Source organism: Mirounga angustirostris, unplaced genomic scaffold (genome assembly GCF_029215605.1).
Source record: "Mirounga angustirostris isolate CCGP_5_RB_7025 unplaced genomic scaffold, mMirAng1.0.hap1 SCAF_1, whole genome shotgun sequence".
NCBI lineage: Eukaryota > Metazoa > Chordata > Mammalia > Carnivora > Phocidae > Mirounga > Mirounga angustirostris.
Window position 1 is genome coordinate 118,344,719 of NW_026991709.1, and position 25,127 is coordinate 118,369,845.

Consider the following 25,127-nt stretch of genomic DNA (forward strand, 5'->3'; position numbering starts at 1 on the left):
TCTCTGTCAAATAAATAAATAAAATCTTAAAAAAAAAAGAGAGAGAGACATGAGAGGTCCTTGCAGAATAAAATTAAAGTACTTTTTTCTTTTTAAGTTAATGTGCCCTGGATATAATCAGGAGTATTTTCTATATCCCGGAAAGGAGACCACAGGGCCACTCTTCTGACATGAAAGCTCTAATCTTTTCTGACTTTTGTATATATTGTTTTTCAGAAAACTGTTAAGTTTTTTTTTTTTTTTTTTTTAAAGATTTTATTTATTTATTTGAGAGAGAGAGAATGAGAGAGAGCACATGAGAGGGGGGAGGGTCAGAGGGAGAAGCAGACTCCCCGCTGAGCAGGGAGCCCGATGCGGGACTCGATCCCGGGACTCCAGGATCATGACCTGAGCTGAAGGCAGTCGCTTAACCAACTGAGCCACCCAGGCGCCCCGAAAACTGTTAAGTTTTTTAAAAATGTTGTATTCTGAGTAATGTGTGGTTTATATTTGATACTCTTGAGACAAAAAAACAGGGATAGGGCCATTGCTTAGTTTGTATTTGATACAGTATAACCAAACAATGACAAGGCACTTTAAAGTAAATAAATTGTTGTATTTCTATTTTATAAATTCCTTAGCCAGCATATACTAGTAGAGAAACTGTAGAAGAGTGAAAAATTAGCTGTTTCAGGTTTTTGAGGTTCTTTCTTGATTGTACTCTTTATGTCTGGATGAAAGATCTAGAACTTAGAGAATCTCAAGGATTTGCCACCTGGTTGAGGGGCTCTATGGAAACTCTGACCTTTCTGACCTTGACTTTGATTTCCTGTAATAGCTTACGCAGGACGTATAGACCATCTTTCCCTAGTTGGATGATTGCCACAGTAGGTGGAGAAATCAGGTAATCCCACGTTACAAATTTCTCATCATTTAGAGAGGATCAGTCTTATTCAATTTAATGGTAGGCTAAGGTTTAGATAAAGGTATGGCTGGAACAATTGAAGTTTAGTGACAAAGTGTTGTTTTTTTTTTGTTTTTTTTGTTTTGTTTTGTTTTGTTTTATTTATTCATGAGAGAGAGAGAGAGAGGCAGAGGGAGAAGCAGACTTCCCGCAGAACGGGGAGCCCGATGCGGGACTCGATCCCAGGACTCCGGGACCATGACCTGAGCTGAAGGCAGACGCTTAACCATCTGAGCCACCCAGGCGCCCAAAGTGTTCTTTAGATGAGTTTTGGTCCTTAAAATATTTCTTTACATTGTTAAAAAGAAGGGTGCCTGGCTGGCTCTCTCGGTGGAGCAGGTAACTCTTGATTTTGGGATTATAAATTCGAGCCCCACGTTGGGTGTAGAGATTACTTAAAAATAAAATCTTTAAAAAAAAAGAAAGAAAGAAAAAGAAAACAACAGGCCTAAAATGGCAGCCTAAGTTAGTAAACCAAGACTTAATACCTTCCCTAACTACAGTTTCAACCCCCCAGAAATGTAACCCTTAAACCAGTCAACATGGGAATTTTTCATTGGCACTAGGAAATTTTCTGATAGGCTCCTTCCATTCCCCTTAGGAGGGCAACCTTATCTAAAACAATGGATTTTTTTTGCTAATAATTTCCTTTTTCCCATTCCCAATCTACCTTTAAAAATCTTTCCTTTTCTGGGGCACCTGGGTGATTTGGTCAGTTAAGTGACCAACTCTTGATCTCAGCTCAGGTCTTGATTTCAGGGTCATGAGTTCAAGCGCCACACTGGGTGTGGAGCCTACTGGGTGTGGGAGTGGGTGTGGAGCCTACTCTAAAAAAAAATCTTTCCTTTTCTGTAGCTCTTTGTAAGTCCCCAGACTTGCTAGATGGGGTGCTGCCCGATTCATGAATTGATTAATAAGGCCAATTAGATTTTTAAAATTTTACTCAGTTGGGGGTGCCTGGGCGGCTCAGTTGGTTAAGAGTCTGCTTTCAGCTCAGGTCATGATCTCAGGGTCCTGTGATTGAGCCCCGTATTGGGCTCCCTGCTCAGCAGGGAGTCTGCATCTCCCTCTGCCCCTCCCCACCTCTTATGCGCTCTCTCTCTCTGTCATTCTCTCTAAAATAAATAAATAAAATCTTTTAAAAAAGAAAGAAAAGAGAAGAAAATTTGCTTGGTTGAATTTTTGTTATTTAACAGATTTGGTGGCAGGCAGCAACAAGATCCAAAGTGAACTTCCAGCAGCATTTGGGGACAATGAGAAATACAGGCATGGTACCCCATGAACCCTTTGAATGCATGTGTTTCTTGCTGCTCCTGAGGGCTGTGGGTAAATTCTCTCTTGGTTCCGAGCTCCACTCTTTGTTCATTTAAGCTCCCCAATCTAACTGGCTTTCCTTTACAGCCTGAGCTGCCAGATGGTTATGAGCTGGTTTTGCCTAGAGTCCCACTGAGCTGGCCAAGTGTCTGCCCAAAGCCAAATCCCTAGCCTTTCAGACCACAGTTCCCCTGGAATTGCTGGAAAACCCCAGCAAGGTTCCACAAGAATTGTTTGTGGTGAGCACAGGGCCTTCTCTTGGCGGAGACACAGTAACATCTCTTGGTTGTTGCTTATACATTAAGGTGCACATATTTGTCTTGTTTTGTCTAGATAAAGGCCATTGGTAAGAGGGATCTCAGAGACCAAAAAACTGGAAAAATTGGTAGGCACAGGGTGAGCATTTGAAGGCTATTAGAGCTCTTGCCACCTCAAGAAAATAGAGTAAGTTGGGGCGCCTGGGTGGCTCAGTTGGACAATGTCTGCCTTCAGTTCAGGTCATGATCCCAGGGTCCTGGGATCGAGCCCCACATCGGGCTCCCTGCTCCGCGGGAAGCCTGCTTCTCCCTCTCCCACTCCCCCCTGCTTGTGTTCCCTCTCTCACTGTGTCTCTCTCTGTCAAATAAATAAATAAAATCTTTAAAAAAGAAAAGAAAAGAAAAGAAAATAGAGTAAGTTGATCACAGAATGGGTTAGGTTGATCGAAGTTCACCCACCAACCTCAAGAAAACCTCTGTGCTGTAAAACATATAAGATCCCCAACCCAGTGTCCCATCTCTGGCATTACCTTGGCTCTGAGAACTCCAAAGTCTTAGCTAATGAAATCCTTAAATTCTAAACAGTCAAGCATGCCACCTTCCAGCACACCTGCTTATTTTATGTCTAAGAACTATAGTCTTAGAAGTTGTAGATATCTCGCAAAAGTGGCAAAATCTTACTTAGCTTGTTTTGCGTCCTGAGGAACTTGGCTCAGTAACTGTCAGGTTGAGGGTCCCTAAATAAGGCCAGACAGAAATATGAGTTGCACCCCATTTGCAGCTAAATACGGCTGAACAGAAATGTGGGTTAACTCCATTTGTGCCTAGAATCCTACCAAACTGCTTCAGCCTTCAGGGGAATTACAACCTAGAAATACAGTGGTTGTTATGGGGACCGTTCCAATTAGATAAAATCATTTAAGAAGTACACTTGAAAGCAAGGATTCCCAAATTAAACAGAATAAGATACTTGTTTTAATTGGCAAGCAGAAGCCTCCAAAAGGTTTTAAAATTCCCACATTGTTTCATTAAAAGACTCATTGCGAAAGGCTAGTGAAAAATTAAAGAGAGAAGAGGTACCCAAAACAAAAGACTCTAAGACTGACATAACTCCCGCTGCTCCCAGCTCCCCTCTCTCCCCCTTGGAGTACTTGTTCTACTAATCCTCTGTCTCACTTGGTTTTCCACTCTGAGAAGACTCCACAACCGTAAACAAAACTTCACCACATTGGGGCCCCTGGGTGGCTCAGTTGGTTAAGTGACTGCCTTCGGCTCAGGTCATGATCCTGGAGTCCCTGCATCGAGTCCCTGGATCGAGTCCCGTGTCGGGCTCCCTGCTCGGCAGGGAGTCTGCTTCTCCCTCTGACCCTCCCAACCCTCCCCCCTCTCATGCTCTCTCTCTCTCAGTCTCTCTCTCAAATAAATAAATAAAATCTTTAAAAACAACAAAAAAAACACTTCACCACATTAACGGCCTTACATACACCCCTGTATTTACCTTCATAGGAGGACCCCTACATGGGCCCCTCCCAGAGTTGTTGAAACAGAGAGATTTTTCTGGTAAAACTGCTGTGTTCTTTCCTTAAACAGCCAAGGGGAAACTCTGGTAGATACCAGACACTGCAGAGAGGATCTGGGAAAAACTGGCAGAAGCCAGCAAAGGGTGAAAATTCTTACCAGAATCAGTTCCTTTCAAGTCTCTTGTCTGGGAGCGCCTGGGTGGCTCAGTCATTAAGTGTCTGCCTTTGGTTCAGGTCATGATCCCAGGGTCCTGGAGTCGAGCCCTGCATCGGGCTCCCTGCTCCGTGGGAAGCCTGCTTCTCCCTCTCCCACTCCCCCTGCTTGTGTTCCCTCTCTCACTTGTGTCTCTCTCTGTCAAATAAATAAATAAAGTCTTTAAAAAAAAAAACAAAACTCTTGTCTGTAGTGCCCAGTCTAGAGAGGAAAATAAAATTTCACATTGTCCCTTCCTTTCCAAATCCAGACCCATTGGCTTATTGATCCTTTCTCTCCCAGAGATACCTATTGCCTTCTCATTTGTCTAGTGTTGCATAACTGGGCTTGGCTTTCTGCCCACATGGGACATGCAGGTTTTGGTTCTTTGGCTATCATTTGGAGTGACTCTAGATCTTGGGAAGGTAGTATCCTTTGCACCCTTTTTGGGGACCCCTCTTACATCCATGGGGTGTTATTCAGTACCACCAGAAATACTTAAAATTAGAACCATGTCCCCAGGGGAAAAAGAAGCAAACTGAGAATAATAGAGTTGAATAGGTAGATCAACCTATTATGTCATTTAAGTTACAACCCAGTTCTTGGAGGAATTGAAAGCAATTGTCCTTATCTTGCAATCTTTATAAAACTAAAACTTTGGCTCTAGAGGCAGTTCAAAGTTTACCTATTTCTTCACCAATCCCAAAACTTCCCCTGTTTATCTCAAATGGATTGTAAATTTTTGGCTCTAGGAAACCAGTCCTTCTTAGAGGAACTTGCATTCTTTTCCTGTCCCTTAAAGTTATACATCTTATGTCTTAGAAATGTAAGCACAGCCCACAATTACCAGAGAATGAGAGAAAAAAAGGGAAAGAAGCCTTTTTTTTTTTTTTTTAGATTTTATTTATTTATTTGAGTGAGAGAGTGCACAAGAGGGGATAGGGTCAGAGGGAGAAGCAGACTCCCCACTGAGCAGGGAACCCGATGCAGGACTCAATCCTGGGACTCCAGGATCATGACCTGAGCCAAAGGCAGTCGCTTAACCAACTGAGTCACCCATGTGCCCCTGGAAAGAAGCCTTTTTTTTTTTTTAAAAAGATTTTATTTATTTATTTGACAGAGAGAGACAGAGCGAGAGAGGGAACACAAGCAGGGGGAGTGGGAGAGGGAGAAGCAAGCTTCCCGCGGAGCAGGGAGCCAGATGCAGGGCTCAATCCCAGGACCCTGGGATCATGACCTGAGCCGAAGGCAGACGCTTAACGACTGAGCCACCCAGGTGCCCCAGAAGCCTTTTTAAAATACAAACCTCCAAAAGAGCTCTTTTCTCAAACTATAGCACTACCTCCTTAAGATTAATCCTAGGGACAAATACAAATCTTAAAAATCTTCTCCACAAATATTAGTAACTATAGGGTCTTCATGTGCATCTGTCTCTCTCCTGTATATAGTAAATGTGAGATGTTTTCCTACCTCTGGATGGCATTGCTAAAATTAATTTGTAAAAGAGTTTTATTTACTTGGTTTGAAGGCAAACATTGGTAAGGATTAGACATTCTAAAACTCTCAGAAAGAAACCAACCCAAATGTTTTGTCAAGTTCACACAATCTGGATAAATATTTGATATGAAAGCTACTTTAAGTTTGTTGGTTTAATTAAAGTAGACATATCTTAGGGTGGCACAGTGAGTTAAGCGACCAACTCTTGGTTTCAGCTCAGGTCATGATCTCAGAGTTGTGGGATCGAGCCCCACATTGGGCTCCATGCTCGTGTGGAGTCTGCTTGAAACTCTCGCTCCCTCTCCCCCTGCTCCTCCCACTTGTGCGCACGCTTTCTCTCTCTCTGTCTCTCTAAAATAAATAAATCTTTAAAGAATATTAAAGTAGACATGTCTTTAGAGTTATCAGCATTAAAATTAAAACTTTTATTCTGCCTTAGTTCACTTAAAGTCAAATAAGGTAATATCTCTGTTACAAATTAAAAAAAAATAGCTTGCAGGGGGCACCTGGGTGGCTCAGTCGGTTGGGCATCCGACTCTTGATCTTGGCTCATGTCATGATCTTGGTGTCGTGAGATTGAGCCCCACATCAGGCTCTCCACTCAGCGTAGAGTCTGCTCAAGATTCTCTCTCTTGCTCTCCTTCTGCCCCTCCCCTACTATCTCTCTCTCAAATAAATAAATTAAAAAAAAATAGCTTGGAAGAATGACCGACTTTGATGTCTCATGAAGGTTTTATGGGTAATATAAGCGTAATTATTAAGAACAAGTAAATAGATATAAATAAAATAAAAAATTTAGGTAATCTTTTAAATAGTCTCCCAAATCTTTTTTGGTAACCTAAAACCGTAAAGTTTTTCTTAGTTAGGTTAAGTAATGAATTAAGTTGAATTCATTAAATATCTATATCATTTGTAAATAAGATGAAATACTAAAACATCAATTGCTAAACATAGGTATCTTGTGGTGCCTAGCTGGCTTAGTGTAACATGCAACTTTTGATCTCAGGGTTGTAAGTTCGAGCCCTACATTGGGTGTGGAGTTTACTTACAAATAAAAAATCTTGGAAAAGAAAAAAAAATGAAGTATCTACTTGCAGCTTCTTAATACAGAAAAACTAAAATACATTTTGGATATGTTAGTGCTACATTGGAAAATTAAAGACATATGCTTCTAAAAATTATAAAATGTATTTATAAATTTGCCAATCTAAAGAATGCTGGTATAACAGACAGTTCCCATTTGCTTAACACTACTAGAAATAATGAAGGAAATATCTGCATATGGAAGGGAAGTAAAATATGTTTTTGATTTTAAAAAAAAGTATGAGGAATGGAGATACATTCTTTTGAGGAAAAAACAGTTGTAGAAAGTTTGTGAAAAAGGAATCTCTGGCAAGGAATTGTGTATGTGGTCAGGACTGACTGAAGATTGGAACGAATAAGTTTTCATATCAAAACTAAGCTGGTGCAAAATTAGAATTTGGTTTTCTCTGTTCTAAGATGACGAAGATTGTGTGTTTGGACTTTTCTCATTGGCGTAAGTCTTTTTGACCTAGAACATACCAAAGAATTTGCTAAACTATTTACGCTTATGTGATATGTTAAATTACATCAGAAGCATTGTCAAATAAAAAGTAATACTAAGCCTTCTTTATGTTGTAAGATTTTGGCACATGTGCATAAAGTCCATTCTGCTTCTGGAAAAAAAAGAGGCCCCTCATTGCCAGACTTTTGCCATCCTGATGTCCTATAACATGGCAACAGTCTGCTGCTGAATCAGAGAAATTAAGGTGGGTAAATACTGGCTGTCAATTAAATGAATAGCTGGGGCTATGGGAAAACTAAGATGGCTGCTTAGTTCTTCCCAGCTGGCAAACCCTATTTTTCAGTTTTTACATTCTTTCACTCACCATAGGGCTTTCAAGATGACCCAAAATTATGAATAGACATCGGTGGGGAGACTTCTATAATATTGTAAAAATAATCTGCCAGCAATTTCTGACTTGTCAGGTCATCCTGGAAAAACTGATTTTGTTCCCAGAGCCTCAGACCTACCCCTCTTGACTGTTTGAAAACCTGCAGCGGGACTTCATTCAACTGCTACTTACTACGGATTACCAATATGTTCTTGTTTTACTTGCATGTTTTGTGGATGGGTTGAAGCCTTTCCCTGCTGCAAGGCTGTGATGCCCTCCCAGTAGCAAGGAAACTATTAGAAAACATGTTTCCCATTTGGGGCATACCTTCCACAATCTCCAGTGATCAAGGCACTCACTTCACTGGGCAAATCATATGAGCCTAATGAAAACCTTGCAAAACTTCTTGGAATTCTATCAGGAGCTTGTATACTGAGCCTGGAGAACTAGGGATTCTGGAAACATTATCAGAGGAAGATGGCCCTCGAGCCCCCTTGGAAGAGGAATCTTACCAAGTGCTCCTGATCATGGATACCAATGCAAAACTAGAAGGGATGGAGCCTTGGCTACACATTTCACAGCTTGTGAAGGCTCCGCCTCCAACCAGGTCCTCTACAGACACTGGAGACCTCCAAATCAAATTGATGAGGAAGAGAAGTAGCTCAGTTGGGGTGGAATGCTTCTGCCTCAGATGATGGATCAAGACTTTAAATTTTAACTAAACTCAAAACCCTTTCTCCTTCTTCTTTTTTATTCTGGCATTAGCCTGGAAAGTTAATGCCGTCATCTGTTTGTCCCCTGGCCACTGCTTAAGTGGGGTAGTCTTTGGAATTTAGAACAACCTTTTAGTTCAGGCTAGGAGAAAATCTTAACTTTTCATAAGCAAAATAAGACATCTCTTTGGGTGACTCCCCTGAAGTTACATTGTTGAGTTAGAAAGGACCTGCCAGGAGGTTTTCATGATTCAGGAATTCACTCCTCCTGGAAGGTCCCTACTTCCCTGGTTAGGGATAAATGTAAATGAGCCTATGATCGGGAACTTCTCAATTCTTGAAATTACTGCAGAATCTGCTGCTAAAGCAACAGAGGCCCAACAACCATCCTTAGACTCTTTAGCCAAAGCTGTTCGTGATAGTAGGACAGCCCTCGATTATCTTGTAGGTGAGCAAGGGGGTACCTCTGCTGTGGTCAACACCACCTGCTGTATCTGGACTAACCCTTCTGGGGATTTTGAAACTTAATTACATAAGAACACTGAGTAAGCTGCTTGGCTTAAAAGAGTAACTTCTTCAGTGGGGTCTTTCTTTGATTTATTTGATTTTAATTGTTTTGGGTCTTGGGAACCATGGCTCTGAATACACTCCAAATACTGGGAATTATCCTGCTTATAGTTATCATCATAATATCCCTGGTACATTGTATTCTCTCAAAAGCTTTAAATGCGTGTTCACTGCCAAGCATCAAGCAAATGATCTCCCTAAGACGGGAACGTCAGAAAAGGAATGAAGAGGACAACGGACTTAAAAATTGTGAATCTGAAGTTGGAACCTGTGAATATCACAGAAATTAAGCAAAAAACCATCATGACCTGTGAATACCGCACAGAGAATCAGTAACAGCTGTGAGAACTCTGGAGCGGTGGTAGAGAATGATGGTAGAGAATGCTTTAAATTTTGATCGCATCTCTCAGTTAAACTGAGAGTCTGATCAAAAGGGAGGAAATTGTTAAAAAGAAAACCACAGACCTAAAATGATGGCTCCAAGCCAGTAAACCAAGACTTAATAGCTAACCTACCTGTAGTTTCAACTCCCCAGAAATGTAACCCTTAGCCAGTCAACGTGGGAATTTCTGGGTCAGCATCAGGAAATTTAATGCTAGACCCTTCTGTCCCCCTTAGGAGGGCGACCTTGCCTAAAACAATGGATTCTTTGCTAATAGTGTCCTTTTTTCTCTGCTCTTTTTCTTCTTGTAAAGACTTGCTTTTTCTTTAGCTCTTTGGAGCTCATCTCTGCTAGGATGGATGCTGCCCGATTCATGCATCAATTAATAAAGCCAATTAGATCATTAAAATTTACCCTGTTGAACATTGTTACTTAACAATTTACATTTAATTATTTTAACAAAATGTCATAGTTTTTCTTTTAACAAAAATGTATGGTTGGGAATGTGTAGTTTTTTTTTTTTAATTTTTTTTTTAAGATTTTATTTATTTATTTGAGAGAGAGAGAGAATGAGAGAGACAGAGAGCACATGAGAGGGGGGGAGGGTCAGAGGGAGAAGCAGACTCCCCGCCGAGCAGGGAGCCCGATGCGGGACTCGATCCCGGGACTCCAGGATCATGACCTGAGCCGAAGGCAGTCGCTTAACCAACTGAGCCACCCAGGCACCCAGGGAATGTGTAGTTTTGACCTCTATTTACTTATATTAAGCACACACCTATCACTCTTATTAAAAGAGAAATATGTGAGGTCAATTATTTTGACTAATGAATGAAATCACTTTTAAGTTGAAAAATCTTGTTTTTTCCTGCACAATTTTTATTCTGACCTTTATTTCTTAGATTTTTCCTGTGATACTTAAAGTCGTAAAGTAGGTTGCCTACTAAAAATTCCTGAGGCACATTAATTACCACACAATGTTAGTCCTTGAGACACTTCTAGCTTATTGTTGCTCTTTGTTTTTTCCAGGGCTTTTTTTTTTTTAAGGAAAAGGAAAAAAGAAAACAAAATGTTGACCCATGAGAATACAATATGGGAGACAGTGGCAGACAGTGAAATGGGCCACTGCTAAGCCCAGCCGTCTTATATTTGAACATTTTTGGCAGGTCGCTGATCAGCAATCAGCCATGTTTGGAGAGTGCTGCTTCCACGTAGGAGACGTGAAACTAACCATGGGAACTGGGACATTTTTGGATATTAATACTGGAAATAGCCTTCAGCATACTATTGGAGGTAAACAGTTAGAATTTATCCTTTTTATTGATAAAATATCACTTCATATTTAACTTTTGTGACACTGTTTTCCCATTTTATACTAAGGGTACTCTCTAACATATTTTTCACCATTACTCTTAGAGACAGTTAATTTCCATTTCCCTTTTTTCTTTAAAAGCATAAAAAATGAGACATATTATTATAGAAAAACTCAGGTTTAGGTTATTTTGGTCAGTTTACCAAATATTTACCTGTAATACCTGTTATATTGTTTAAAACATCTTTCTAGGCCTCTAAATTTTCTCTTAAGTGTTAGCAGTTCTTCTTTGTGTGTGTGTGTGTGTGTGTGTGTGTTTGAGGGGGGGTGGTAATTCTCAACTAGTGATCCATGCATATTTAATGACAGTTGCCAAGAAATTGGTCTCCCTGATGGAAGACATCCTAGGATGTGTAAACCAAGAAATTTAGAATGCCAGTATACCCGTATGATGGGACATTGTACAGTCACATATAATGGTGTGGTTGTATATCTTATTGGTATAGAACACTGTCTATGAGACATTAAGGAGGGGATGAAGTCATTGCAGAACGGTCTATATAAATATTTCTTGCTTTTATTTTATAGCTTTATTGAGATATATAGCTCTTAATCTGGGCTATGGTCTCCTAATATGGTTACTAAGAGGCAGATTTTAAAATCTTTTTCTTATCTTCCATCCCCCCTCAAGCTCTTCCTTTTCCCCTAACTGGGAAAATGGAACCTAGAAAATTTCATCATGCGTTAGGTTATTTCTAATTAGGAACCTTCACAGATAAATAAAATAGCGTAGTTGGCTCTGTTTGTGTGTTTCTAGAGACATAGATATGCCTGTGGCTACTAAAAGCTAGTGTTTATTGTTCATATTAAATGCCAGGCACTGCACTAAGTTTTTTATGCATTAATTCAGTTTATTCTCACAAGAGCTCTCTGAGGCAGACCATTTTACAGTTGAGGAAACTGAGGCTAAGAGGTTAGAAACTTGTGATACCACTGACTTCAGAGCCACTTTGCTATTTTTTAAGATAATCAAATTGTTAACCAAATGTAGATGTCTCTGCAATGAATTATCTATTGATTACATTTGATTTATATCGTTTCTTTGTTTTTAAGGCTTTTATCCACTAATTGGGTGGAAGATTGGCCAAGAAGTTGTATGCTTAGCTGAAAGCAATGCAGGAGACACTGGTACTATCATCAAATGGGCTCAAGAATTAGGTAAGTTATCTTTCAAACAGATTTCACAGGCCAGCCTTAAAGAATTCAAGAGTGCCATAGGACTACCGATGAGTAGGGAATGAATAGATCATTCAAATGAGACATAAAAAGAACTATTCTAGAAGAAAATATAGGATACTATTTTTTTGACACTGGGATGGTAAAAGCCTAGGAATTAAGGCCAGATACCATAAAGAAAAAAAAAAAAACAATAAACTTAAGTATATAATTATTAGAATGTGTAAGGAGAGAAGTGTCATAAGCAAAGTTAAAGGACAAATTGGTAACAACAATTTGTAACATACGTCAGAAAAATTAAGATGACTAAAGAATAAACAAAGGACAGAAGTACAGCTATCATAAATCAAATGACTATTAAAAGTGCTCTTCGGGGCACCTGGCTACTTAGTTGGAAGAGCATGTGACTTTTGATCTCAGGGTCGTTAGTTCAAGCCCCATGTTGGGTGTAGAGATTACTAAAAAAAATAAATAAACTTAAAAAAAATGCTATTCAGGGGCACCTGGGTGGCTCAGTTGGTTAAGCAACTGCCTTCAGCTCAGGTCGTGATCCCAGGGTCCTGGGATCGAGTCCCACATCGGGCTCCCTGCTTGGCAGGAAGCCTGCTTCTCCCTCTCCCACTCCCTCTGCTTGTGTTCCCTCTCTCGCTGTGTCTCTCTCTCTCAAATAAATAAATAAAATCTTTAAAAAAAAAAATGCTATTCAAATTCAACAGTCAAAGAAATACACATCTAAGGGCACCAGGTGACTCAGTCAGTTAAGCATCTGCCTTCAGCTGAGGTCATGATCCCGGGGTCCTGGGATCAAACCTGCATCGGGCTCCCTGCTAAGTGGGCAGTCTGCTTCTCCCTCTGCCTCTGTCCCAGCTCTTGTGCCCTCTCACTCTCTCTCTCTCAAATAAAGTCTTTAAAAAAAAAAAAGAAATACACATCTAAAAAATGATGTCACCTGTCATTGGCAGAGATTAAGTAGTTTGATGATGTTCAACACTGATGGCAATGTAAAGAAAAAAACTATTCTTGTTTTCCTTTGTGATGAATATTAACTAGTATGGCCTTTCTGGAGAATAAGCTGGCAACATGTTTCAATTTACAGAGTGCAGACCCTTTTCTTTGTTTCTTAAGAAAACAAGGATGTATGTAGAGAAAGATGTGGACATGCATAAGTGTTTAATACAACAACTGGAAATAAGTTCCCGTTTAGTAGTAAAGCATTAAGTAAGTAAATGCCAGTATACCCGTACGATGGGACATTGTACAATCACATATAATGGTGTGGTTGTATATCTTATTGGTATAGAACACTGTCTATGAGACATTAAGGAGGGGATGAAGTCATTGCAGAACGGTCTATATAAATATTTCTTTTATTTTATAGCTTTATTGAGATATAATCCATATACCATATAATTCACCTACTTAGAGTGTAAAATTCAGTGTTCTTTAGTATTGTGTCCAGGCTATGCCACCATCACCACAATCTAATTTTATTTTATTTTATTTTATTTATTTGTTTATTTTTAAAAGATTTTATTTATTTATTTGAGAGAGAGAGAATGAGAGAGAGCACATGAGAGGGGGGAGGGGCAGAGGGAGAAGCAGACTCCCTGCCGAGCAGGGAGCCCGATGCGGGACTCGATCCCGGGACTCCAGGATCATGACCTGAGCCGAAGGCAGTCGCTTAACCAACTGAGCCACCCAGGTGCCCCACCACAATCTAATTTTAGAACATTCTTATTCCCCCTAAAAGATACCTCGATAGGCATTGGCATTCTTGTTCTACCCACCAGCCCTAAGCTACCATGGATCCACTTTCTGTCTTTATGGATTTGCCTATTCTGGACATTACATATGGATGGAATCAAACAGTCCATGGTGTCTCGTAGCTGCCTTCTTTCACTCAGCATAACGTTACAAGGGTCACCCATGTTGTGGCATGTGTCAGTGCTTCATTTCTTTTTATTGCTGAATAATATTCCATTATATGGATGCACCACAATTTATTCATTCATCAGATGATAGACATTTGGGTTGTTCCCACTTTTTGGCTGTTGTAAATAATGAACAGCCTGTATATTATGTAGTCATATTTCATGCAGAAGGTACGAAATGTTATATACCAAAGAATTAACAGTGTGTATCTCTGATGATTAAATTATGGAGCAGGCTGTACCTTTCTACTTTGCTAATTTGAACTAAGCTGAGTTGTTTAAAGACAACACCAATTCTATTGGCAGAAAACATAACACTCTAGGAGGAAAATGCCAATCCATCTCCTTTCTTCCTTTTTCTCTCTTTCTCCATGAGCCTGCACCTGCACTATAAGCATTAGATTATTTTTTTTTTAAAGATTTTATTTATTTATTTGTCAGAGACAGAGATAGCAAGAGCAGGAACACAAGCAGCGGGAGTGGGAGAGGGAGAGCAGCCTTCCCGCGGAGGAGGGAGCCCTATGTGGGACTCAATCCCAGGACCCTGGGATCATGACCCAAGCGGAAGGCAGGCCCTTAACGACTGAGCCACCCAGGTGCCTCCTAAGCATTAAATTATTAACAAAAAAAGTTTATTTCAAAGTTTTTTGTCACTTAAAAGTCTATTTATTTATTTATTTAAGAGAGAGAGAGACAGCATGCACACATGTGGGAAAGGGGCAAAGGGAGAGGGGGAAAGAGAGAATCTCAAGCAGACTCCCCACTGAGCTTGAAGCCAGACAGGGTGCTTGATCTCAGAACTCTGAGATCATGACCTGAACCAAAATCAAGAGTCACACGCCCAACCAACTGAACCACCCAGATGTCCTAAAAGTCTCTTCTTTAAATGTACCTCTTTTAATTTTTTTTGGACATCTATCTTGATTATCAGAAATAGAAAATTATATTTCTTCTCCTGTAGTTATACCTGCTCTTAATTTTACTCCTTCCCAGAAGATGCAAAGAAAAGGCAGAAAAATTTCACATTCATCAGTTAAAAAGAATTATTCTTTTTAAATAAAAAAAAAAGATTTTATTTATTTATTTAACATAGAGAGAAAGAGAGAGAGAGAGCACACAAGTAGGCAGAGTGGCAGGCAGAGGGGGAGGGAGAAGCAGGCTCCCCGCTGAGCAGGGAACCCAATGTGGGGCTCCATCCCAGGACCTTAGGATCATGACCTGAGCTGAAGGCAGCCACTTAACCGACTGAGCCACTCAGGCACCCCCCAAAAAATTATTCTTGAATCCCATGTGACATCATGTGCACGTTCTCCGTAGGAATCTTTGCTTTGCTGGATTGAGGCTCATTCGCTGTGATTCTCAAATGATGAAAACTCTTTTCTGGGAGATGGGGCTAAATGGTCTTACCTAAAAAGGTGATGTGATTTCTGGTAGAGGCACAAGCTCTCCTAAAGGCCGGTCCCAAGACAATGGGACTGTTGTTCTAACTGGTGGGAGAGAGAATTCAGAGTTGAATTATTTACTTTAAAATTTTAGTCATTGATAAAGCTAAACCTTCTTGTATGTATCTGTCTGAAATTCACACAAAAAGTTGACATTTATTTGAATATATTTCTTTTTCTGAGAATTCACTTTAATGGGTATACTGAAAAAAATTAATTATGTTCAGGAGAAACACAGTGTGTAAGAGCCTAAGTAGTCCTGGCATTCTCTTGAATGTGTAAGCTGAACCTTTATATCTTTGTGCAGCATCCTGAGCTTCTCCAATCTGAATGATGGCTTCCTTCCACTTGGTTAGTGGATTGAACACCTCAGGCTCAGGTGTAAAAGCTGTTTTAAACAAGTTTCATCTTGATTTTTGGATTTATTTTCTAAATCTTTTTCATACAGGCCAGTTCTTCCTTTTTTTCCCCCTTAGCCTCCTGTGTTAACTAGCACATTTGGGTTCCTACATGATCATCTCTTTTCTTTTTAATTTGGTCCGTTTCTGCTCCCCTTCACTCTTTGTTCTATTTTGCTGTCTTAATCTTATAAATATTTTTATGTCTTCCAGCTTGTACTAAGTTAACAAGTAACAGTGCTCACAATATACCTAGAACTGGACATGCTAAGGGGACACAAGTGAATAATACAGACACCCACTGCCCTCACGGCAGTTACAGTCTAGCAGGAAAGACATGGGTTTGGTTTTTTTTCTTTCTTTTGTTCTCCCCTCCCCCCCCCTTTTAAGATTTTATTTATTTATTTGAGAGAGAGACAGATATAGTGAGAGAAAGCACAAGCTGGGGGCGGGGAGAAGGAGAAGCAGGCCCCCTGCCGAGCAGAGAGCCCAACACGGGGCTCGATCCCAGGACCCTGAGATCATGACCTGAGCCGAAGGCAGACGCTTAACCAAGTGAGCCACCCAGGCATCCCAGGAAAGACATCTTTTAAATGAGAAACTGAAATAAATATATTAGTGTTAAGTCCCAGGAAGAAGTAGTTCTTCTACTTCTAGAAGTAGAAGAACTTCAATGATCCCTTTTTAAAGGGAGAGCTTTTTCTAGTCTGGAGAATTAGGAGGTTTCTTTCAAGAATGATGTTAGCTGTTCCCTGAAGGGATAATATGAGTGGTTGCATAGGGACGCCTGGGTGGCTCAGTCAGTTAAATGTCGGACTCTTGATTTCGACTCGGGTTCTGATCCCAGGGTTATGGTATCAAGCCCCATGTTGGGCTCTGTCTGCTGGAGATGCTCTCTCTCTCCCTCTCTCACTCTGCCCCTCCCCCTGCTTGCTCTCTCTCAAATAAATAAAGGTTAAAAAAAAAAAGAGTGATTGTGTAGGTGAGAGAGGCAGTTTAAGTCAGGGGGCAGTCCAAGCAGGGAGAACTGGTGAGGGAGGCCCTGAGCAGGGAGAAGCAAGACCTATTTAAGGGACTAAAAGAACACCCTGTTTCATCTCTGCAGTTGAAGCAGTTGCCATCTCTGCTGTCCTCCAGTAACACAGGTCAGGGGACATTTTTTCCCTAGCAGTATCACTTCTAATTGCTACATGTCACATCTGCTTGCTCCAGGCGACCCCCATAAGACTGCCTCATACACATTTAAAATTACCCAGGACTGTTGTTTACTAGAAATAAGGAAACTGATTCCTCTCTGGGTATGATCCCAAGAGAGATAAAGTATCCCTATTAGAAGGGATGAGATGGGTGGCTCAGTCGTTAAGTGTCTGCCTTCAGCTCCGGTCATGATCTCCAGGTCCTGGGATTGAGCCCCACGTCGGGCTCCCTGCTCAGCAGGGAGCTGCTTCTCCCTCTTCCTCTGCCCCTCTCCCCACTGCTCCTACTCTCTCTCTCTCTCTGTGTATCTCTCTGTCTCAAATGAATAAATAAAAAATTCTAAAAAAAAAAAAAGGGATGAGATAAACATTTTCTTATATATGAACTAATTCTAGGTGGTGGTGAACAGATACATGTTTCTGCTGGTGAGCACAATCTTAGTTCGTGGTCATGCCTCCCTCTCTTCCTGCTGGGGGAGAGAAGTATGGGTTATTGCTGAAGCTAACGTGGAGGCCAGCATGAACAAAGCCTTGAATTCTCAAGTAGACAGTGCAGACCCAGGGTCTGTAGAGGACACGGCCTGAGTGTTACTGATGAAAATACTTGAGGCTACTAAAGACACTCTGGATGTTTGGGGCGCCTGGGTGGCTCAGTTGGTTTAGTGTCAACTATTGATTTCGGCTTAGGTCATGATCTCAGGGTAGTAAGATCGAGCCCCTTATCGGGCTCCTTGCTGAATGTGGAGCCTGCTTAAGATTCTATCTCTCCCTGTCCCTCTACCCTTCCCCCATCATGTGCCCCCCCCACCCCCCCACTGCACTTGCTTGCTTTCTCTTTAAAAAAAAAGATGCTCTGGATGTTTTCTATGGATCCAGCCTGCTGAGCCAGGAGAAAATCCCCATAGCATGTGGAGAAGAAAGCTGGCCTGGCCAGTCCCTGGGAAAGCTTGCCAACAGTGGACATCAGTACTGTTTAGTCTGAACTGCTCCTCTTCCAGCCTGATGGGGGAGGCCTAATCTTTCTCATATCTCCAGAAACTGGAGAGCCAAGGTTCACTCCCCTACCTCTCATTGCCTGACAACTTCATAAGCCTGACCTGAAAGAGAGCACAATGTAAGAACATATACACCCTGAATGGGAGTGAACAACCTCAACAGATAGCTCCTACAAAGGCAGAGGTAATGGAAGAAACAGAAGGTTAAAATAACACCAACAAAAGTCGAACTTAAAGGGATGAAACAAAATATTACAAAGAAATGTTTGGAAAACATCAAGAGTTTTAAAGAACAAAACTATGATATATAAAACGTAAAAACAAAACAAACCAACATAAAATAGTGCTAAAAATCCAAATAGAAATCAGGAAGAATTTTAAAGCAAAAAAGAGAGAAATAGAAGATAAAACTGAGAGGTAAGAGATACAGAGGAAAGATCAGAGGAAAAAATATGTGAATAGTAGTCTCTTCTGGCATATGAAAATGTAATTATGGAAATGGAGTTGCAAAAATGTAAAAATTGAAGCAATAAATTGAAAATAAATTTCCTCGAACAGAAGAAAGGCCTTAGTTTTCAGACTGAAATAGCTTAGTAAGTTAAAAAAAAGATACAAACAAAGACAATCATATGTGTATGAATTATCTGATTCCCAAGAATAAAGAAAAGCTTCAAGATAGGAAGAACAGTTTATGTATAAAGAAAAAAATCAGACTGTCATGGAAGATAGTTGTAAAATTTGGAAAGTGGAACAGCATGTACATATTATAGAGAAAAAAGAACAGTGAGCCAATATTCTGGTGCCTGGCTAAGATATCATTCATATTAAGTGGAAAAGGGACATTTCCTGGCCATGCAGTATATATTTTCTGAGGAAATTATCCAAGTAGATACTCCAAAAAGAAATAGATCAAAGATCTCAACATGGAGAAAGCAAAGTGTATAAATAAAGTTTTTTTTAAAAAAAGGTTTTTTTGCCCCCCTGGTAGCAGCCCAGACTGTTCTATTTTATTTGAACTGTTTTTATACCAAACTGATAAAAGATTTCTTACTGTAATGTAAAATCTTTATTTTTGTACGTTAAGAACATAGTTTTGAATATTTCTTTAAGAGATTGAAATTATCTTAACACTAAAAAGAGCCCTTAATTAAGCTAGGCTTAAATATTTTATGTGTAATGTATGGTTGTTCTATACAAGAAGGTAACGTGGGGTGCCTGGGTGGCTCAGTCGGTTAAGCATCTGACTCTTGATTTCTGCTCAGGTCATGATCTCAGGGTTGTGAGATCAAGCCCTGCATCGGGCTCCAAGCTGGGCATGGAGCCTGCTTAAGATTCTCTCTCCCCTCCTAAAAAAAAAAGAATGTTTCTGTTAAACAAAATGTATTCTTTTTTTTTTCTTCCCATAAGTGATTTTAATTCCATGGTGTGTAACTTATGCAGTAAAGTGCTGGTCAAGAATAGACAACAGAGTGTACATATTTTCTGTTCTTCATGCTTCTTTCTGTTCATTTATGTTTTCATTTCAAGTTCAATGAAATCCTTTTCCAAACACACACACACACACACACACACACACACACCATTTTCTCAGTGCCATACTTTGAAAAGCAATGGAGTGGAACATCTCAGCCTTATTATGTAATATGGTTAGAAATAAAAAGCAAAAACAGTATTTAAATGGTACTTCACCACATGGAAATTCCTCAGCTTTTCTTAAATAGCATAGAGCCAAGGAAAACTTTGAAACATAATTTGATAGTGTCCAAAAAATACAGAAAGTGACTATAATTCTGTAAAAACAGTACTTAGAGGAAAATGATAAATGCTTATTAATAAGAAAAAGGAGAGAAGCATAATAAACTTCCCAGCCAAAACATATAAGGACATACAAATTATAAAACTGGTAAATAATAAAAAGTAAAATTGATAAACTAAATCTCTTTTTTAAAAATACCTGAGAATTGGTACTCTATATATGTTTCACTGGGTATATATAAAGTGAGATATATAGAGAGAGGTGAAAATTAGAACTGTTTTACTTTTTATTTTCAAACAGCTTCAAAATTAAAGTTGTAAAAACAGCACAAAAACTTTTCCACACCCTTTATCCCAGGCTTGGTATTTTTTTATTACTTGATTTTATTTTTTTAAGTAATCTCTACACCCAATGTGAGGCTTTAGTGTACAACCCAAGACCAAAAGTCGCATGTGCTATTGACTGAGCCAGCCAGACACCCCCCAGATTTGCTAATTTTTAACATTTTGCCATGATTGCTTAATCTACCTACCTACCATCCATCCATCTATCCTATATACTGCAGGACAGATAGATATCTATATAATTTTTTCTTTCTTTCCTTTCTTTCTTTCTTTCTTTCTTTCTTCCTTTCTTTCTCTTTCTTTCTTTCTTTCTTTCTTTCTTTCTTTCTTTCTTTCTTTCTTTCTTTCTCTTTTTCTTTCTTTCTTTCTTTCTGTCTCTCTCTCTCTCTCTCTCTTCCTTCCTTCCTTCCTTCCTTCCTTTCAAGATTATTTATTTATTTTTTGACAGAGAGAGAGACAGCGAGAGACCAAACACAAGCAGGCGGGGTGGGAGAGGGAGAAGCAGGCTTCCCACCGAGCAGGGAGCCTGATCCGGGGCTCGATCCCAGGACCCTGGGATCATGACCTGAGGCAAAGGCAGACGCTTAATGACTGAGCCACCCAGGCGCCCCTATATAATTTTCTGAGCTCTTTAAAAACAGACTGCATGCATCATGTTCCTTTCCCTATAGTATTTCACAGTGTATTTCCTAAGAATAAGAATATTCTCTTACTTATCTAAAGTATGGTTATTAACTTGAGAAAAGTTAACATTGAGTATGATACTTTTACCAGATTTATAGTCCATATTCCAATTTTGTCAGATGTCCCAATAATGTCCTTCATGGCAGTTTTTCCCCAATACAAGATCCAGTCTGTCATTGCTTATTGTATAATTTCCTTTAATCTGGAGCCACTTCCTCAGCTTTGTTTTTCATGCCATTGACATTTTTGAAAGACATAGGCCAGTTATTTTCTAAAATATCCTTCATTTTGGGTTCTCATGACTAGGTCTGTGTTAATGTAGTTTTGGCTAAAGCCATACATAAATGATAACTATCCTTCTCAGAATATATACCTGGAGATGCAGGGTGTCCATTAGTCCTGTTTTAGTTCGGTAAATTTTGTTCACATGCATAAGATGTTTTCCTATTTCTCCACTGTACAATTACTGTTTTTCCTTTTGTAATAAATAATATGTGGGAGATACTTTGAAATTAGCTAGATGTCCATTTCTCCTCAAACTTCTATCCCCTAAATTTAGCATTCGTTGATAATTCCTGCTTGATCAGTCTTCACTCCGATGGTTACAAAATGGTGTTTGCTAACTCCATTATCCCTTCCGGGTTAATTAGTTAGCATTCTATTGTGTAATGAGGAGCTTTCCCTTCACCCCTTTTACTTATTATCACTATAAACTCATGGTTTCTTATTTCATTCAACAGGCTATAATTTTTATAGTTATTACTTATTTTCATGTTCAGTTTGTCCCAGATTTAACCAGTGCAAATCTCCTCAAACTGTCTTCTGTGTCTTTTTAAATGTCCATATCTAATTTTTTTTTAGCACTTTCTTAGTTTCTGGCACAAGATTTTTTTTTTTAAGATTATTTATTTGAGAGAGAGAGAACACGAGTGGGGAGGGGCAGAGGGAGAGGGAGAAGCAGGCCCCCCGCTGAGCAGGGAACCTGATGTGGGACTCGATCCCAGGACCCCAGGATCATGACCTGAGCTAAAGGCAGACGCTTAACTGGCTGAGCCCCCCAGGAGTCCCTGGCACAAGATGTTTTAAGTTCATCTTGTGTCTTTCCTACTCCTACCCTAGACTTAGCTATTTTCCCAATGAGCCCTAATTCCTATGAATGGGAAATGGTATTTTAAAATAATGATTGACACGGTGCCTGGCTGGCTCAGTTGGTAGAGTGTGTGACTCTTGTTCTCAGGATCATGAGTTCAAGCCCCACAATGGGTGTGGAGCCTACTTTAAAAAATAATAATAAGATTAAAAATAAATAAATAAAAATAAAAGCAGTGATTAGCAGCAGATTTCAGCAGAGCTAGAAGTGTGCATGTATATGTGTTAAAAAGTTTTTTTAAGATTTGATTTATTTATTTGAGAGGGGTGAGGAGGAGCAGAGGGAGAGGAACAAGCAGACATCACGTTGAGCTCAGAGCCCTTCGCGGGGCTCAGTCTCACGACCCTGAGATCATGACCTGAGCCGAAATCAAGAGCCAACATTAACTGACTGAGCCACCCAGGTGCCCCAGGATCTGTTAAAATTTTTGGAAATTATATCGTACCTCTAATTCCAGTTTAGCTCCTAAGCATCTTTGCTTGGCTTTTTCTGTTCTATATTTTTACATCCCTTTTTCCACATCGAGAACCCTGGCTCCTGACAATGTTAATATTATGTATTCATTTACTCAATCTTAAAATATGCACAAAAGACCTTCAGAATTATTAGTCCCGTCCCACTACAACAAACAACATTTGCTCAAGATCGTTTGCAGGTTTTCTCCTTTATATCAAAGGTGTTTGGTCAAAGTACACTATTCAAAAGTTACTTCAATTAGTTCTTTTTCTCCCTTCAATGATTTTATTAATTTGAAATAGAATTGGTTTCGTTTGTTTTCTGTTACCATTCAGTTTTAGTTGCCCTCCTCTGCATCCTTTTTAAAAACATTATCGAACTTATTTTTAATGTGGAATTTTAATTTGATTCCCAAAGTCAAAAAAGATATGCTCAGAGAAGTTGACTCTCTCACCTGTCCCTTCATCCTCCCTACATCTTGTAATCACTTCATTAGTTTTTGGTTTATCCTTCGTATTTCTTTTTGCAAAAACATTTAGGATACATGCATGTTTTCTTATGTTCCCTAATTTCTTACATAAAAGATAAGCTATGTATGCTCTTTTGTACTTTGCCATTTTCACTTAAAAGTATATCCTGGGAATTACTTCCCATCAGTTCACAGAGATCTTCCTTCTTTTCACAGCTGCCCAGTACTCCACTATGTCTATGTACACAGTTTAGCCAGCCAGTCTCCTGTATTGGGGCACTTAAGTCATTTCCAATATTTTGCAAACACAAATAGGGCTACAGTGAATAACTTCGTGCATATGGATTTTCATATTGTTGGAGGTATGTCTTAACAATAAATTTCCAGAAGTGAGATTGCTAATTCGAAGGATAAATACATTGTAATTTTGTTGGACATTGCCAAATTCCTCTCTGTAGGAATCTGCCATTTTGCATCTCTGCCAGGAATGTTTGATACTGTTTCCCCATGGCTTCTTTCCTCTTTGCATCTTTTACATCAGCGAATGATCTAGTTGGATGATTTGCAGAAGTTGGGGGCTGAAATAGAAGTCTTATGAATCATGAAGCTTTTGACCTTTTGCACAGTATCATTTAAATGGCTCTCATATAAATGGAATCATATAAATGGATATTGGAATCCACAGTATTGTATAAATGGAATCCTACAACCAGTTGAGAAGGTTTCTTTTACTCAACATAATGCCTTTGAGATTCATTCATGTTTTTGTATGTATCAATAGTTCATTCCATTGTATTACTCAGCAATTTTCTATGTGATGGATATATCACAGTCTGTTCATTCATTATCCAACTGAAGGACATGTGGGCTGTTATTTACAGTTGTGGGTGATTACAAACAAAGCCACTATATGAACATTCATGTACAGGTTTTTGCATGAACATCAGATTTCATTTTTCTTTTTCATTTTTTTTAAAGATTTATTTATTTATTTGAGAGAGAGAGAGAGAGAAGAAGCAGGCTCCCTGCTGAGCTGGGAGCCCGATGCAGGGCTTGATCCCTGGACTCCGGGACCATGACCTGAGCTGAAGGCAGACACCTAACTGACTGAGCCACCCAGGCACCCCAGATTTCATTTTTCTAGGATAAATACCTAAGAGTGAGATTGCTGGCTCATATAAAAATGATGTTATATGTGTCATATAAACATACACACATGGGGTGCCTGGGTGGCTCAGTTGCTTAAGTGTCTGCCTTTGGCTCAGGTCATGATCCCAGGGTCCTGGGATCAAAGCCTGAATCGGGCTCCCTGCTCAGGCTGGTGTCTTCTTCTCCCTCTCCCTGTGTGTGAGTACATGCTCTCTCTCTCTCTTTCTCAAATAAACAAGTCTTTAAAACAAAAAACAGTGAAGGAAAGCAGAATTTCCCACCCCAAAATATCGCTTTAAAAAAAAACCAAACATACAAATAAGGATGAGTTTATCTTTGTAAAACACACAAAAACAAAAACCTGCCAAGCTGTTTTCGAGCGTGGCCATACCATTTCACGTTCTCACCAACAATGTGTGTGTGTTTGTGTTGCTCCAGTGTTTGGTATTATCATTTTTTGTTTTTTGTTTGTTTGGTTTTTAGTTTTAGCCATTATATTAGGTGTGCAATGTTATCTTATTCTGTTTTTAATTTGCATTTCTCTAATGGTTAATGCTATCAAACACCTTTTCATGTGCTTTTGTGCCATCTATATATCTTCTTTGGTGAAGTATCTGTTCACATCTTTGGTTCAGTTTTTATTTATTTTTTTACTGTTGAGTTTTGAGAGTTCTTTTTTGGTTTTGAGTGTAGGTCCTTTTGGGAATATACGACTTGCAAATATTTTCTTCTAGATTGTAGCATATGTTTTCATTGTTTTAGCAGTGTCCTTTGCAGAGTAAAAGTTTTTAAATTGGTAAAGTTTAATCTATCAGTTTCTCGTTTTGTGGTTTATGCTTTGGATATCATATCTAAGAACTCTTGGCCAAACCAGAGTCACACAAGATTTTTCTCCCTTAGTTTCTTCTAAAAGTTTTATCGTTTATGTTTTACATTTAGATGTATAACAGTTTTGAATTAGTTTTCGTATAGGAGTGAAATTTAGGTCAAGGTCCTTTTTTTGTTGTTTTTTTTGCATATAGATTAACATTTCTTTTAGACTATGTTAACAACAAATTCTCTTAATTCTCCTTATCAGAGACTGTCTTTATTTCTGAGGGATATTTTTACTGGGATATAGAATTCTAGGTTGAGGGGCACCTGGGTGACTCAGTCGGTTAAGCGTCTGCCTTCAGCTCAGGTCATGATCTCAGGTCCTGGGATCAAGCCCCAAGTCAGACTCCCTGCTCAGCGGGAGTCTGCTTCTCCCTCTCCCTCTGCCCCTCCCCCTCCACGCTCTCTTGTGCTCTCTCTGCTTTCAAATAAATAAA

General features: G+C 39.5%; 1 protein-coding gene across 7 annotated transcripts in view; it reads left to right on the plus strand.

Moving 5' to 3' along the window:
• GK5 (glycerol kinase 5) overlaps positions 1–25,127 on the plus strand; it is an 81,108-nt gene that overhangs the window by 38,377 nt on the left and 17,604 nt on the right. For all 7 annotated transcript variants that reach the window (XM_064586918.1, XM_064586894.1, XM_064586900.1 and 4 more), the window contains 2 exons: positions 10,466–10,592; positions 11,725–11,829. In XM_064586918.1, coding sequence (XP_064442988.1) covers positions 10,466–10,592; positions 11,725–11,829 — 232 coding nt within the window. The remainder of the gene's footprint in view (positions 1–10,465; positions 10,593–11,724; positions 11,830–25,127) is intronic.